Source organism: Vicia villosa, unplaced genomic scaffold (assembly GCF_029867415.1).
Source record: "Vicia villosa cultivar HV-30 ecotype Madison, WI unplaced genomic scaffold, Vvil1.0 ctg.000024F_1_1, whole genome shotgun sequence".
In the NCBI taxonomy this organism is placed as follows: Eukaryota; Viridiplantae; Streptophyta; class Magnoliopsida; order Fabales; family Fabaceae; genus Vicia; species Vicia villosa.
In genome coordinates this window covers 258,729-276,704 of record NW_026704956.1, presented here as the reverse complement: position 1 = coordinate 276,704, position 17,976 = coordinate 258,729, and the positions used below count along the sequence as shown (strand labels likewise).

At 32.1% G+C, this 17,976-nt stretch overlaps 1 protein-coding gene across 1 annotated transcript; it reads left to right on the top strand.

Moving 5' to 3' along the window:
• Positions 1-1,698: 1,698 nt before the first annotated feature.
• Positions 1,699-9,153, top strand: LOC131622077 (probable Ufm1-specific protease). The gene is made up of 12 exons (XM_058893120.1): positions 1,699-2,390; positions 4,125-4,384; positions 4,568-4,655; positions 4,747-4,922; positions 5,657-5,747; positions 5,919-6,041; positions 6,197-6,244; positions 6,331-6,407; positions 7,515-7,603; positions 7,800-7,911; positions 8,363-8,465; positions 8,582-9,153. The coding sequence occupies exons 1-12, from the start codon at positions 1,850-1,852 to the stop codon at positions 8,809-8,811; spliced, it is 1,938 nt and encodes a 645-aa protein (XP_058749103.1). The 5' UTR covers positions 1,699-1,849; the 3' UTR covers positions 8,812-9,153.
• Positions 9,154-17,976: the final 8,823 nt, after the last annotated feature.

Genomic DNA, 17,976 nt, shown 5'->3' with positions numbered 1-17,976 from the left:
TCAATTGATTAATTGATTAATGATACGAATTAATTTTGTCCCTTAGTTAATAACATACGTGTCTATTTTGCAATTTGGATCCTCAGCAGCCAATAAAGTGGCATCCATTTGAGCAGCACATTATTGGCCATTAGATTCATCAAGTAAATGATTCCAATAAATATTCTAATTGTTTTAATAATTGATAAAAATATTAATGAAAAAGGTAATTAATTATCATGAAATCAAATATTCTATATCTCATTAATTAATTTACTAAAGATTGATAATTCAATTTTATATTTTTGTTTAAATATATTTTTTATTCTTTTAAATACATCAACTTTTATTTTTAATTCATAGATAATATCAATCAATTTTTAATTTAACTTTATATAATTTTTATTTTTAACTCATTTAAAAAATAATTTTAAATTTTAGTTCATATAAATTTTTCAATACTAATTTTATTTCCATTTTAATAATTTATAATAATTTTTTTGAAGTTTTAAATGAATATTAAATTGATGATTTAAATATTGAATATTTAAATTAAAATAAATTGATATTTCTCTTTACTAGTAAAAAAATTTATGAATTTAAATTTAAAATAAATTTCTTATTAAATTAAAAAAAATTAAAAATATAGATCAAAATATTAAAGAGCAATACAAAAATAAATGAATAATAATTTAAAAATAAAATAATAATAAAATAATTTAAGAACAATACAATATTATTAAAATATGTAAAAAAAAATATAGAACTGAAGATTAAAACTAATTGATTAAAGGAGTAAGAACAAACCTCAAAATTGAGAAAAATAAACTAATAAATCAAACAAAAATAATAAACTAGGAATAAAAACAATAGTATATCAAACAAATAATAAAATAAAGAACAAAAACAATAGTATATCAAACAAATAATAAAATAAAGAACAAAATATTTACAAATAGAACAATAGTATAAAAAATATAGAACATAATATTAAAATTAACGGATTAAAGAAATAAAAGCAAAATTAAGAAAAATAAACTAACCGCAAAAAATTGAGAAGATGACACTTGAATTTTATTTGAGTGACACAACTAATTTATATGTTGAGAGAACATAAATAAATAGACAATGCTAAAAATTAATTATTATAAATAAATTTTTTGATTGTAAATAATTTAAATTGATTGATTTTATTAGAAATGAAAATTTTGGTTGTGAATAATCTAAAATATAAAAAAAAAAATCAGAAAATAATCTTAATTCGTTGATTTTATCAATTGTTAATTTAGTTATGTGGTTTTTAATTTAAATATTTAATATTTAAATCATCAATTTAATATTCATTTTAAAACTTCAATAAATTAATATAAATTAAATAATTAAGTTATTTTAAATTAAAAATTGATTAATATTATCTATGAATTAAAAATAAAAGTTGATGTATTTAAAAGAATAAAAAATATATTTAAACAAAAATATAAAATTGAATTATCAATCTTTAGTAAATTAATTAATGAGATATAGAATATTTAATTTCATGATAATTAATTACCTTTTTCATTAATATTTTTATCAATTATTAAAACAATTAGAATATTTTTCTGTAAAAAAAAAACAATTAGAATATTTATTGGAATCATTTACCTGATAAATCTAATGGCCAATAATGTGCTGCTCAAATGGCTGCCACTTTGTTGGCTGCTGAGGATCCAAATTGGTTTATTTTGTGTAAAAAAAATTGTTTCTAAATGACATTATTGCACTTTGCATCGGCAACCAAAAAAAATCCGTATATCAGCGAAAAAAATTGAGTCGACAGCCATTTGTTGAAATTGATTTGAAAACAGCAAAGTGAAAGCAGAGAATCCAGATGGCGGACGATAGCAATCACACCGTGAGACTGCTATGCCGCCCAAAGCAACTCAACAAAGGAACCGACCCAGGAATCCATCACTGGCTAATCGGATCCCCATTCCTACCGCCTCTTACCATCGTCTCCATCCTCCGCTGCATCAACACCACCCCCTCCTCCTCTTCTCCCGATTTCCGCAAAGAATCAGACGACCTTCAAACCTTAATTCCGAAAGGCTTTCAACTAATCGGAGCCCTAGCTTCCGGAGACGACACTGATGCTCGTGCCGCAATCGAAGCTACTCGTGAATTAAGGAAGATCCTCTACGGTGAAGGATCGGTAGTTGATCAATCTCTGATCGGAGCTATTTCCAGTTCGGATTCTGGTGATCTCCGTTTTTTTGTGGCGGAGAGTGGAAATGCGAATAGCGGGATTAAGCTTGTTACATCGGTTATACAGGAAGAACATCCTGAGAAGTTTTTGTGGGAGAATGGTTGCATGCTTCGTTGTGAGCTTCCGATTAAGTTGCCTGTCTATTACCCTCTCAAAAATCCAACTGGTAAGTGTTTCCAGAAACATACCAATGTTGTGAACTTTCGTTATTCTGTAATCTCCACATGTTAATCAGAATTGAGTATGTAGGTTACACTCATCACATTAGATTTGCATTTGAAATTAAGTTGCTTTAGGTTATGTTTTAGGTTATGTTTGGATTGACGGAACATGGCGGAAGAGAATGGAATGAAATAATATTATGTTCCATTGTTTGGATTGGTAAAAATAGGATGAGATGAAGCGGAATATGATGAAATGCATTCCATCTCATTCTTAATTTTTTGTTCCATCTAATTTAAGGTGTATGGGATGGAATGAGACATTTTAAATAAAATAACTAAACAATGGAGTAAGATTTATATTTCATTCTGTTCCATTCCGCTCCGTCATATTTCATTCTGCTCTGCTATATTCAATTTACTATTGTCCTATAGTTAAATAAAAATATAGGTTAGGGTTTGCGAGCAACATAAAGATGATTGATACATTGAAGTGTTGAAGTGGTGATTGAGAAGGATATCTAGTTCATGTTACTTTCTAGCATTTCTTGTGTTGTCTTTTTGCCTAGTTCATAACCACTTATCATGCAAGTGTTTGTAAATAAGGGCTTGTATATCAGCATTTCTATAATAAATAATAAAATAAAGTCAAATTGTTTTTATATATCTGAGTTGTTTTCATTATAAATGACATTAGAAATGACAATATTAGAGAGTGTTAGGGCTAACACTTATAGTAGAAAAGATGGTGGAAAATATACTTAGGTGGTTTGGGCATGTAGAGATCATTAGATTATATGGTAAGAAGAGTAGATCAGATGGAGAGAAGTCAAATAATTAGAGGTAGAGGAAGACTTGGAAAAACCATAAGAGAAACTATTAAGAAAGATCTCGAGATTAATGATTTGGATAGAAACATGATCATGGATAGAATATTATGGCAAATATTGGTTGTTGTTTTACTAGCTGTTTTTATTAGCTATCATCAAGAGCTTATGGAAATAAACTGAAAACAACTTATGAATATGTCATAATATGTTTTCATAAGCTCTTCCAGACAACTTATGAAAATATGTCATAATATGTTTTCATAAGCTCTTCCAAACAGTCTTGCTGATACATAAGGCAATCGATACAAACAGGCTCTAACTTCAAGTTCCCTCTAGTATCTCTTATATATGAATTGAATAGTACCTTAGTTTGTAGAAGTTACTGATTACATGCCTCGAGTAGTGAGTTGCTTTGAAAACTCTAGCTGAAAGAACTTTAGTTTGAGTTCAAGATGATATACACATACTACATATGAGGTAGACAAAATAATGCAGGTCACAAAGGGAAATTGATTGCATGCAGTCACAAAAACACACTGTCATTTGTCGAAACTGTTTGATGAAGATCAAGCCGTTCACATTTTGAATTATTATCTTGAGTTATTATTTTAAATCTGATATGAGAAGTCATCTTATCTTTGTCCAATGGTTCCGACTGGTTGGCTGTAGTGAATGTGTGATTTGTGAATGCAATGTAATCTGAGTCCATATGCCAAGATCCACAATACAAATTTTGAACTTAACATGTATTTTGCAGTCCATTATGTATTTGATTTTAATGTTAATTAAGTTGGGTACATCTTAGTGTTCATCTGTACAGAGTAATATCTGGATCTCAGTGAATCATCTAAGGTGCATGTTTTACTATGTTCTAAATGCAGTAAACTCTGGACAAATTTTGTTCCACAGATGTTGAGAAAGCATATGTAAAGGCAACTGAAGCTGTTATTGCCAAGTTAAAAGACCCTCAGGCCGTGTACATTTTAGAAGTATTGAGCAAAACCTCTCCAGATCAACCTCCGCCTGCCATAGTTCGAGGTGTACAATTAGACTTTGACACAGACCTCTCCAAAACCAAGCCTTTGGCTAAGAGTGATGAGGGCTTTGATGCAAGCTCACTATCATGTTCATACTTTTCCTTCAACAATAAAGCAGCTTTTTCCATAGAGGTAAAGTAAAAGGTTATGATATTCTTTTTATCTACCATTTTCTTTTTAACTATTTAATTTTTGCTATATTATTTTATTTTATTTGTGATTTTGCTTATATGTTGATCTTAATTGTATGCTGCATCCTTTACGAATAGTTAAATGACTGCTATTGTCCATTTTGTGAAATTTTCTTTTGCTTAGAATGCAGATACTATCCAAGTGAGTGTTCTATTTAATAGCTTAGGGCCGTCATCAGCATCTGCTGCACCTATTGCAGAATATCTTCCAGGTCAGGATTTGGATCATACTTGGTGTTGAATTACTTCAGTAGTGTTTTTAGCATTGTTAACGCTTAATTGAAATTGAGTTATTACTTTCAGTCCTGGAAGAAGCCAGACTCGTTGTTGTGGATATTAAGCTAGATGTACTCTGCTATTCTTCCAGGGATCTTCCACTCAGACATGCAGTTTCGTGTTTAATCATCCCTGGATTAATTGACCAGTTAAATATCATGCAAAACTTTATGTTGCCTAACCTATTGGTACAACATCCTCAGGTGAGGCAATGAGTTCATCTTTCTAACTATATAAGATTTCCATGGTTCTACTGTTCCACCATGATTCCAAGTCACGAGAAAAGAACTTTTCTTTAGTTAGTAGATGTTTTGTTATTTATTGCAATTCCTTTATCCTATCATTGCTAAATTTCAGATGGGTTTTTGGTATTTGTCTTGCAAATTCACAATTCCATATCTATACATTATTTCTCCATGTAAAATAGTTCTCTAATGAAGTGACACTGTCTATTTGATGCGAGCTGTAATGTACCTGAGTTTTCAATTTCAAATATATCTCAGTTGGAGATCTGTCTTATAGTTGTAGAACAGTCCAGGATTAATTGCTTTAAAGAAGCAGACCTATTTCTTCCTTGTTTGATGGGTAATATGAATTATGAATGTGCAATTACAAAGATATATACATGTTGTGAGATGCTAATGCTTTAACTTTAATCTGAACCTATTTCGCTACATATTATCTCATAGTAAAATTAAGATATGGAGGAAACTATTATCCTTTCTTTACAAAACACCATGATGATTATTATTTGGGATCGATCAGGTGAAATTTATGACGTATTTTATTTGCATGAATAGTATATAGTAATTTCTAGTTTAAAAAAAAAACCTTTTATGTTTAATTTATCAATGATATTTCATTGTAAAATTTTATTTTGACATGTATTCAATACTTATTGTTCTTTTGATTGACTGACTATTTATTCAATTTTCAGCTAAAACCTTATCACTTTAGTCCTCCTGGGATTCTGCATCCAATAACTGTTTTCTATGAACTGAATTTTGGGGAGACAGAAATGAAGCAAGGTATGCTGTTGAACTTTTGCTTTGTCCATGGATAGGATTCTTCTTTTACCATACTGTATACTGTTACTAAATTTCAGAAACAAATGTATCTATTAGGTCTGTCCACTCTGCTTTATCATTTATGATCTCAACATACGACAGTAATTTATAAATTCTTCATACTTTCTGCAGTTGAATTTAGGAAATCCTTGCACTTTAGGTTGGGGCTACCTTATGATCGTCCCCTTCTAAGAATTGCCAATGCCTTGGATTTTTCAAAATTGAAAAATGGTGGTTCTGTCTCTCCGCAGAAAGGTTGTATGCACATCTCCATAGAAAGTTCATGTTATAAGTTGTGTAGATGCTAAAAATCATGATTGCATCGCCTCTTTCCATTTTGTATTTTCCAATGCTAACTCCTTGAAAATATTCAAATTTCATAGTATTCTAATATTTGATGGAAATGTTAGGTTCATCTTTGCTCAGAGATGTACACATTGGGATTCCAAGCAGTGGGGGTTAGTTGCCATTATGGCCTTTACTCATTCTTAATATAATTCTTCTTTGTCCCACTGTCTCATTTAAAGGGTCATGCTTTATGCAGTTACTGGGGGAACTCTTTCCCTTGTTCAAGGTTCCTACGAGTACCATCATTATCTTCAGGATGGTTTCAATGATTCGGTAATTGCAATTCTTCTGCTTCGTAATAGTTGTAACATGTTTTTGAATGTTGAAACTGTATTTTTTATCCTTGGCCTTGATCAAACCGTCCAAGTGGTGAATATTTTAAATTGAAATACAAGCACACCATAGTTGTTACTGTTTGAAATTTGAATACTGGGAGATCATTGTAAGTTATTAAAATGACTAAAAGTACGATATCAAATTGTATTCTTGTTATTTAATCTTTTAAACTATTCCTGCTTATTTGTCTATATAAAATTGAATGCAAAATAAAATTAGGCTAGCCAATCAAGACTATGGTTTTAGTGTATAATTTTGCTATATGATAAAATAATTTATAGGAAATTAGAACTTCCAGCCACCCAGGAAAGGATGAAGGAGAATACGTGATAAAGAAGATGATTCGATGTTTAGTATCTCAATAAATGCAACTCGGGGAAAACATGAACATCTTTTATCTGTCTTTCCTTGAGTTGCCAAATCCTTTCTTCTATTTTAAAATAAAAAATATTATATCTTAGCTACTGTCGTTGCTCACGAGTTTTGCGAAATAATAATTTTTACACTGCTTAATAAAATGTTTCAATGCTCTTTAGAGCTGGGCTACCATCCTGGCTTTAGAAACACCAGAAATGTAGTAGTACCTCCCTTATAGAAAGGGCACCCTTTGGTAGGCATTTTGCAAGAGCTTCCTCCAGTCCACTTTTATCAATTTGATGTTTGACCTTTTGTAAATACATTATAAGTTATTTAATAATAACCTCAATGATTTCATTTTGCACTGAAGACCAGTTTAAGGGCATCTAAGTCAGGCTAGTCACTTTTATCTGCTGCATTTGAAGCTTCTTTGTATATTGTCCTTACTCTTTAGTGTTACTTCTTTGATGAGTTGCTAGCCTTATAGCTATTATTCAGGTGCTAGATTCTAGGTTTTTAACCTTCTATCACTAAAAAAATCTCATTTCTTGTTTTCATTTTCTTGTGGTTTACTCCTTGATTCATCTGTTATGTGTGGATTTCCCATTGTGGTGTCAAGAGCATATATTAAAACAAAATGTCTCAATTTTCTTGTAGTATAAAAAATTAATTATTTGTATTTTCTAGGGATGGGGTTGTGCTTATCGGTCCCTCCAGACTATCATTTCATGGTTCAGGCTCCAAAACTACTCATCTATAGCAGTTCCTTCTCATAGGTATTTATAGTTTTTCTCTCCTCTTGATGGATTTTGCTTTAATAGGAGATGTTACTTCCTCATTTATCTTTTGAATTTGTTATCAGGTTTTAAAAATTGGTTGTATTTGATTCTTCACACTATACAAAGGATTATTAATTTGGTTTTTTAAATGTCAGTTTTTTAATTTAGCCTAACAAACCTGCAAATGTCTCAGAGAAATACAGCAGACACTTGTCGAGATTGGTGATAAAGATCCTTCTTTTATTGGGTCACGAGAGTGGATTGGTGCCATTGAGTTGAGCTTTGTTTTAGACAAACTTCTGGGTGTAAGTGTTATGCTCATTTTAATATTTGTTGATGTTTGTGATAGTTAAAGAACAGTAGAATTTAGAGAGAAACTGTAAATGTGATGAATCTGAAGTTTGTTTATTATTTGCATTCTGAATCTCACAATACAGAATGTAAAGGGAGTTTATAAACTGTTGCTAACAAATTGACACAGCTGGTATAACTAACAGCTAACTACTTTAACAATATGAGCTGTTAAGCTAAGTTAACAATGCTTACTGAGAAATCTGATTCCCATCCACTGATACAAAGCAGTACAAAACATATACTATATCAATGTTGAATTGTACGTTTATAGATAGCCTGTATATATTATAGTTGTAATTGGGAGTTTGGCCCAACTGATATCTATGTTGCTTGTGAGCATAATTGTGTTCTCTTAATGACTTGACTGAGTTGTTTGCTTTTTTTTCTTTCTTTCTGAAACAGGTTACTTGCAAAGTCATCAATGTTAGATCTGGAGCTGAGCTTCCGGAAAAATGTCGAGAGCTAGCATTGCACTTTGAGACCCAAAGTACACCTATTATGATTGGTTAGTAGATGCTATATTATTTGTGTATTCTATCAGCCATTTATTTGGTATTTCCCCATATGGGATCACTTAAATTTGACAGTATATAGTGATAACACTTTGGATCTTAAATGCAGGTGGTGGTGTACTTGCATATACACTATTGGGAGTGGATTACAATGATGCAACTGGAGATTGTGCATTTTTAATACTTGATCCACACTATACAGGCACAGATGATCTGAAGAAAGTAATCAATGGGGGATGGTGTGGGTGGAAAAAAGCTGTTGATAGCAAGGGAAAGAATTTCTTCTTGCACGATAAGTTTTATAATCTACTGCTGCCACAGAGGCCTAACATGGTTTGATAGACTGGTGATTCAATGGATGGAACTAATTCCCAATTTCTTGCAGTGGAAGATTTTTTTTATAGTTAGATGTGATTGGGAAATACGGGTTCTGTTAGTTCGTTGCGTCTCTTTTTGGTTAGGGATGTTCTGTAATTGACTTTCTGTGACTAAAACAAAAATTATCGGGCATACCATGCCTTGCCCTGAATCTTCTGTCGAGTCACTTGGTCAAAATCCTAGGCAAAGGATATTTCGAACACGGGCAATGTAGGATAGAATGATACGTTTCCTGTCATTTATGATGCCAGTTGCTCAGGACAGTGAGGTTTATATTTCTATACATTTGTGGTTTTTTAATTCTCTATATTTTTTTTAAAAAGGCAATTTTTATATTAATCACACCAAGCACAGGAAATACAATGATTAGACCCAGACAAAGAGATACAAAGCAACAAAAAAAAAAAAAGCAATTCTGCAACTGCAACAATTGGTGAAAGACTCCAAAACTTGCTTCAAAATGCTTTAAAAATTGAAGCAGAATAACATTTTAAGCAATCAATACTCACACCTAGACAAATTAAACAAAAGATTTCTTTAATACCTTTGGATAATGAAATGCTCGATTCTTAACACATGCCGGATTCTCTAAAGAACATATATTAAGTGTATATTTCACTACACCTCGTGTACTAATCCTGCACACTATAAAAACTCTAAAATACCCGTTGTATTGTTGGGATTTTACAATTCAAGTGCATCTATTATACCCAAACTACTAAATCAGGGAGGCACTAATATTTTTGCCTAATATATGTTTGAAATTTAATCTCCTGACGCAGTCTCGATTACGATCTCCAAAAATTGAAGCGGGAAAATAAATTTGACAAATTTGACTATTATCTTGCACGCTACCACTCTTCATGAACATGACACTATTTTGAAAAGTTCTACAAAAATCACTTTCCATTCTTATTTAAGATTTTTATTTCAAAACAACATTCTTCTGTATTTTGGTATCGAAATAAATAAAAGAAGTTGAAATTTCAAGTAATCTACATGCATTTAATTGATTATTACTTGTGATCATCTAATTTAGTTTGCTAAAATATGTGCGTTGCGTTAGGATTTTGGAATTCGAATTCTGTTACATTGTGTCTGAAAAGTGAAATCCAGACTATTTTAATGTTGAATTTGAATTGTTTTCTGTTATCATTGTCTTCGAGGTTATTGTATCTATGGATGTTATACCGGGTGGTAATCATATAGATGTTGAAAAATAACTTACAAATAAATAGGAGTTTGCTATACGAACAAATGTTTTAATGGGTCCGCACAGATGTTGCCAAATTATAATTCGACACTATAACCATGAGGTGGGATTTTGGTTCTGATAGAAGGTAGACATTTGTGAAAATTAGATGGGAAAGAAATGACAAGTATAGAGAACCTATCTGAAAGTTGAAACGCGATGACACCAGATCAAGGAAATGTGAGTGTTCTTTAAGTTGCATGGGTACCTCAAGGCGAATAATACATGGATATTTAATGTGATTTGTGATATACATAACCATGTTTTGTGTTACAAATTAGTCAGTCATCCTATTGTATGTCGTTTGAATTCTGAAGAGAGGAAACTTATCTCTGACATGACATTGAACATGATTTAATCCAAAAATATACTTGCCACTTCGAAAAGAAATTCGAAAGTGTTGCAAATATCATGCAATTGTACAATGTTCGCACCCGAAACAACAAGATAATAAGAGGTACAGAATATGAAATGAAACAATTGTTAAGGCTTTCGAATGATGATCATTATGTATCTAAGTAAAGAGTGTGTGAGGATGGAAAAATTGTTAGAGATATATTATTTTGATTTCACCAAGTTGTTCAACATATTTTCCACTTCTCATAATTGATTCAGCTAAGGTCAACAAGTACATCCACTTTTAAAAATTGTTTGTGTTATTTATATAAATTTGACTTATTCAATTAACTTTGTATTTTTCGGAATGCGAAAAATAAAACAATTTTATATGGGATTTGGAAGCGTGTCAAACTATGTTGAAAGACCAAAAAAATAGCAGTTAACGATTGCGATATCACACTGATGAATTTGGTTGCAACAATGTGATCTAGATACACTTTAATATGTTTTAATGTATATACAATATTTTGTATAAAATATAGAGTTTAATTTTTCTCTACTGAAAAATAAGTTCGGCTTGTGTGTAAAATTGTTTGTTTGATAAAATAACTTATGTAAAGGGTGAATCCCGAATTTTAATATCCAATCAAATCCTATTTTTATGTATTATTTCATAACTAAAAGGATTAATTTCGATTTCAATCTCCAAACAAACTTTTATTTATATCATTTTTAATCTGGATTTCAATTTTTAAAATGTCCCTTGAGACAAAATTTCTTTAGTATGCTTTATGAAATTAAAATAAAATGGTAATTTTCTTGAATTAATTTTTTGAAATTAAAAAAAAAATACTTTTTCCTGAAAAAATAAGAATTTTTTTTTCGATGAAAGTAAATTTTTTTATAAAATTTTTGTTTAATTTTTTAAAACAAAAAAAAATTCTAAAAGAATTCAAAATATAAAAGTACTTTATAGATGCAAACCATTATAAAAAGTTCTTAAATATGAACTAATTTTAAATTGAGTTGAAACTGATTAATTATTTATTGAAGTGTTTATAGAAAGTTGACCCGAACTATTAATATTAACATGGTTTGTTTTAGTGTAGTTCATGAAAATACAAAGGTTTACTTTATTATGTAATCCTTATACTGTTTTCGGGATTATTGACTAACTCCACAAACCAACACAAGTCTTTTCAGCATGATTTGTTCTCACTCACGTTTTTCGAAAAACTTTCCAGAAGATCATCCATCCCAAAATTGCTCCAAGTCAAGCAAGCTTAATTGAGGAATTCTTATGGAACAGGCTACCAAAAAGAAGATGTATCTTATTGGTATAGGTAGTACATATCAATCCTCATAAGACATCTTTCAACCATGTAGTATCTTCCCTGCACAGCCTCAGGATCCCTCTCATTCCGATGTGGCGACCATCCTTGCCATCTTCAGCCACGAGTATTACATGTAGTGCGACCACCCTCTTCCCTCTTCGGCCTCAGGTGTTACATGTCCACCAGCTTCCGCATGGTTCGTCCTTGAACCACGTCGTACTAGAAGAGGTTTGGCTCTGATACCATTTGTAATAGGGGTGATCGTATCCGAACCAATCCAAAAGCAAAACCGCAAATCAAACCAATCCAAACCGAAACCGCAAAAAAACGCGTTTGGTTTGGATGATTTTGGATGGTTTTTGGACTGAACTGCACGGTTTAGTTTGGTTTGCGGTTTTTATTTCACGAAACCGAACGGAACCGAACCAAACCGCATATTTAACTTAAGTTTTAAATTTTTATAATTAATTTATTATCTTTCCAAATTCAATTGCACACAGCCACATCTAACGTTTTGAATTTTAATAATTAATTTATTAACTTAAGTTTTGGCATAATCCACTTAGTTTTTGTATTTTATATATATATAAAATACATGTATCATATATAATTCTCTACTGTCTAATATATGTATTTCATTTATAATGTATTTTTAGTTCTCTACTGTTCTTGTAATATAATTTCTTTTGTATGGTATAACATTATATATCATATTGACATTGAATTACTTTCCTTTTTTCTTTTATTTCAGTACATTTTTATTTTATAGTGTAAACCGCAGTCAACCGAACCGATCCTAACCGCATTGGTTTGGTTTGGTTTGGTTTGGATGACTTTTTAAAAATCAACCGAACCAAACCGAACCGCATGCATTTTTATCTCGCGGTTAGGATGGCTTTTATGCTCAAAACCGAACCAAACCGCACCGCGAACACCCCTAATTTGTAACACCCCAAACTGCTTTCGGCATTATCGACTGACCCCAAAAATCAACATGGGTCTTTTCAGCATGATTTGTCCTCACTCACATGCTTTCCGAGAAACTTCCCAGAAGGTTACCCATTCCAAAATTGCTCCAAGTCAAACACAGTTAGCTGATGAGTTCTTATGGAACAGGCTATCAAAAAGAAGATGTATCTTGCTGGTATAGGTAGTACATATCAATTCTCATAAGACATCTTTCAACCATGCAGTCTCTTCCCTGCACATCCTTAGGATCCCTCTCATTCCGATGTGGCGACCACCCTTGCCATCTTCGACCACGAGTGTCACATGCAGTGCAACCACCCTCTGCCCTCTTCGGCCTTAGGTGTTACAACGGGTGTTATCGTAAATAATGAGTGACCATGACAAGGAGTTTAAGAAAGTAAAATTCTCTGAATTTTGTATTTTTGAAGATATCAGTCATAAATTTTCTTTTTCCATCACTTCTCAGCAAAATGGAATTGTTGAGCAGAAGACTAGGGCTATACAAGAATCATATAGAGTCATTCTTCATGCTAAGTAATTTCCATTGCAGTTTTGGGCCGAGGCTATGAATAATGCATGCTATATTCATAATAGGGTCATTTTGAGGGAGACACTTCAGCAACTCTCTATGAGTTATGGAAAGGAAGGAAGCCTACTGTTAAAGACCTTCATATTTTTTGAAGTAAATGTTATATCTTGACTGACAAAGATTAAAAGGACAAGATGGATCTCATAAGTGATGAAAGTATATTTATGGGTTACTCTTCAAACAGTAGAGCTTATAGAGTGTTTAACTCCAGAACGAGAGTTACAATGGAACCCATAAGTGTGATGATTGATGCTTTGATCACTGAAAAAGAGATGGATGTCGAATACAATGTTGGAATATCTTCTGTGAAGACTGATGAGGCTGGAAGAGAAGTAATTTGTGAGTTTGCAAGTATTAAATCTGAAAACTCTCAAGTCACTTCAGCTCTCTCTATTATAGTTCAAACAAAACAATCCAAGACAATTATTACAAGACACCTTAATAAATGGGACATCATTGGATTCAATGAGGAAATATCAAATTTATATATTGTCTTTAAACTTGAACCAAGGACGAGTCCTATTATTGAAGAAAAGAAGATCTGGATATATATCATTGGAACAAGTTTTTATGGCGTACTTTACTCTCCCAACACAAAATTCATGCTCAAAATTTTTTTGCAATACAAAGTGGGATAGTAGTGTTGATGGATGTTTCTCTTTGAGAAATAGTTCAATAAGAAGCAAATATGTGTTTCTTGGTGTAATGCTGAAGCTGAATATGGTGAAACAAGAAAAAGTTGCTTTCAACTAGTGTGGATGAAACAGATGTTGAGATGAAACAGATGTTGAAGGAACATAATGTCAAGCAAGATGTCATGAAATTACACTGTGAAGATTTGAATGAGATCAAATATTTCATTCAACATAGCTGGAACAAGAACTCTGGCAGTCATAATCACCCCATTAGGAATCTTGTTAAAGGCAAGGTGGCTACTCTGGAGGATGTAGACACTATGGAACGACTGAATATTTTGTTCACTAAATCCTTATATGCAAATCAAAGTGAAAACATAAGAAGTGGGCTAGGGACTTGCACTATTGAGGAGTTATAGCAATTACAGGTGTGGAGGAATGCAACAAATACTGTACTCTTCCTCTATTTTCTGATGCATGATAAGCCTAAGCAGGTTGGTGTTATTAAATGATAGAACAAAAGATCTATGCAAGATAAAATGGCTGATTTGAAGAGTACATGTTCTAAGGTGGTGGCAAGGGAGTTCAATAACACTCCTAAAACACGTGACAACAACAAGAAGTGTAGAAGGAATTTTGACAGGGGTAAAAGGTGGAGGCCCACCTGAAGATGATCAAGAAGTTTGTACTGTGTGTTTCCATCTGATTTAGTGTGTGTTTCCACAAATGTATGTGTGCCTCCAACTTTATTTGTATATTTACTCTATTTTTGTCAATTTTTGACTAAAAAGGGGGATTAAAGTGTTAGTCTTTTAGGAGTAAAGTGTGTTGTCATGTAAAATGTATTGACATGTTGATAGGACTGTACTACTTCATAGGAATAGTAGTCTTTGGCTGTTGTCTTCATAGTTGCTTGCTATATATGAAACTATTTAGGGGAAGCATGATTGTTTGTCATGCTTGATCTGAACTGCTTCTGCTGCTACTACTGATATGTATGAACTTAGACAATTCATGATTATTTGGATGTTCCCTTGGGGAGGTTGTTGGTTCTGTAATGTCATACAAGATGTCATGACATCTGGTTTCTAGAAATTCTGGGGTTTGAAGGAGTTGTAATATCTGGTGATATGTGCATGAGGTTGGGTCTCTCTGTGTGGGTTTATTACGTATAACTCTGATTGTTTTTGTTTGTGCACTATTATTATTATGAAGATAAGTCTTTAAAATAATGTTGATTGTGTATCTCTCCTAATTTGCTTTTTGGATATTTTGTGCTAAAATTATTTTAGCCAAAATATTACCAAAGGGGGAGATTGTTAGGTTTTGGTTTGTTGGCTGCATTTTGGTAGAACAATATGTTTAGCAAGATGTTGAACAAGATGTCATGACATGTTGCTACGACATTACAACCTGCGTTGTTTCTATTTTTGGAAGATATGTTCTTATTGTTCCAGAAGATTTGTTTTGTTACTTATGAATCAAGCGACACATTGAAGATTGAATTCTCTGGAGATTTGTTTCAAAGCTGAAGAGATAACAGAATATTTGATTTGCTTGATTGGATGTCAAAACCTTTTGCCTTGCAGTTGAAGATTTAACTAGATTTGATATGATATGATTTGATTTGCATAAGGTTATACCCAGATTGAATATCCAAGCCCAAGCGATGCACTGACTTATAAAAGGAAGATCCTAAACAATAATGACAGTGTGAAAAATAAGGAGAAGTTAATATTGCAAGAGTCCCAGGGTTTTGGGAGTCTTTTTGGAGTATTGTTTTTGTATATGTCACTCATGTATCTTTTGAGGTATAGAGTTTGACGGATTGTTCATTGTTCATTGTCAATCACTCATGAGCTTTTAAGCAACAAATGTATTGTGTGTAATTGGAAGTATATCTTCTGTCAATTGTTATTGTTGTTATTATCACTAAGGTGATTGTGAAGTGAGAGGGGGATCTCATATCTAGTAGTGTCTTAGGTAGAAGTTGCATAAGGTAGTGATTATGTGATAAGTTGTAAACTAGGGTTGTTTAGCTTTGAACTATTATTATCATAGTGGATTTTCTTCCCGACTTAGTAGCCCCCAGAGTAGGTGAGTTACACTGAACTGGTTTACAATTGGTCCTTCGGTTTCAGGGAAAGAAAGACGCGGAAACAAGGCTTCCCACATACGGTGTCACTGATCTATTGAGATCAGAAAGTAAATGTGGCCGGCGGACATCGTAAGCTCGATGGAATCAACAGAGGAGGGGTGTACCTGCAGACACTCCAAAGCTCAAGTAGGAACGAGTGAAGAGGTAGAAATTAGGGTTTGAGAATAGAGTTAGAATACCCGACCCTCATACAGAGGGAAGTATTTATAGTGAGCCTACAACGCTTGGCCAATGGTCTCCCTTATGGGATGAGAATCCAGGCCCATAACAGACAACTACTAGGATTCTCACGTGCACGTGAAGATGAGCAACATGTGCTCGTCATCCTGGGTCAACTATCCCATGATTTTCGGAGGCGTGGGCGGAACTATTTGTTATGGAAGATAACTACTTCGCTAGTCGCACGAAACGTGGGGAGACAGTTGTTGACGTTCTCCTCGAGTGAGGGGAATGTGTTCTCCACTGTCCCTAATAGATTGGGCCAGTATTTTGGGCCGCCCTCGGTGGACCAGCCCCAGACCCAATCCAGAATAATATTATTATTTAATTACAGTTTTTTTTCAAGGCTGTCGATATTTTGTTTCGGAGCTTTTTAGGAAATTGCTTGATATAATAGTATATCACTTTAAAGATAAATTCCTAAAAACACTACTCCCTCTGTCCCAAAATAAATGTCATATTTAAAAAAAAATTGTCCAAAAATACTTGTCACTTTACATTACCAATGTAATTTTATATTTAATCTTCCAATTATACCCTCTAATAAATACTCTTAATTTTTTGTTTTCTCACTTAATATTAATGTTATTTCGAATATACCAACAGTGGTGGAGCCAGGATGAAATTGTTGAGGGGGCCAAATATTAAAAAAAAAAAAGGAGTAAAAAATATAATGTTAAAAATATTTATTCATTTATTCAAGAGCACTTGAATGAGATGGTAAGAGATCTCTTCCGCATTATTCAAAAATTTTGGATTCGGTCTTGGTCCTGGACATACAACCTTGTTAAATTCTTTTGAGGGATCCGGCTCGAAAGATTAGTCTGTGCAATTGCACGTATTCACTTTTTTTGTTTACTAGCAAAAATAAAATTTATTGATACATCTTCAAAAATCAACTAATTATTGTCAACGTACTTAAACACCAGACAACAGGTTTTAAGTCCATGACATTGAGGTTGTAGTTATAAGACATATCCATTAGGCGCTTTATAAATTTATAAATATTAAATTTTATAGAAAAAATTATATATTATATCTATTTTTAAAAAAAATCATAAAAACTTTGGGGTGGCCATGGCCACCCCCTATCCCAAGGAAGATCCGCCCCTGATTAGACGAAACAAATTATTTTTTTGAATAAAGAAATAAATGGGGGAAGCGAAGCGGTTAAATATTAAATTTAGTGGAATGATGGATGAAAAAAGTTTATATTAGTCAAATTTTATTTATTAAGTGTGGGCACCATAGAAACTTTCTTCCTAATTTATAATACTTTTAATATATAACTATACTATTTATAATAGCAAAAACTAATTTTATGATAATCATAGTAGGGGCATAGGCCCACCCTTTCCATCAAATGGCTCCGTCCCTCTATACTAATAGTTAATCAAGATAATTTGATAAATTCATTTTTCTTTCTCTTTTATTTATTATTATTTCTTAATATTATTTTTTAATTTGTGTGAAGTGGACCATTATCACACATAATTAGGAACAAAAGGAGTATTTTATATATATATATATATATATATATATATATATATATATATATATATATATATATATATATATATATATATATATATATATATATATATTTTATCTCTATTTAACCGGAAAAAACA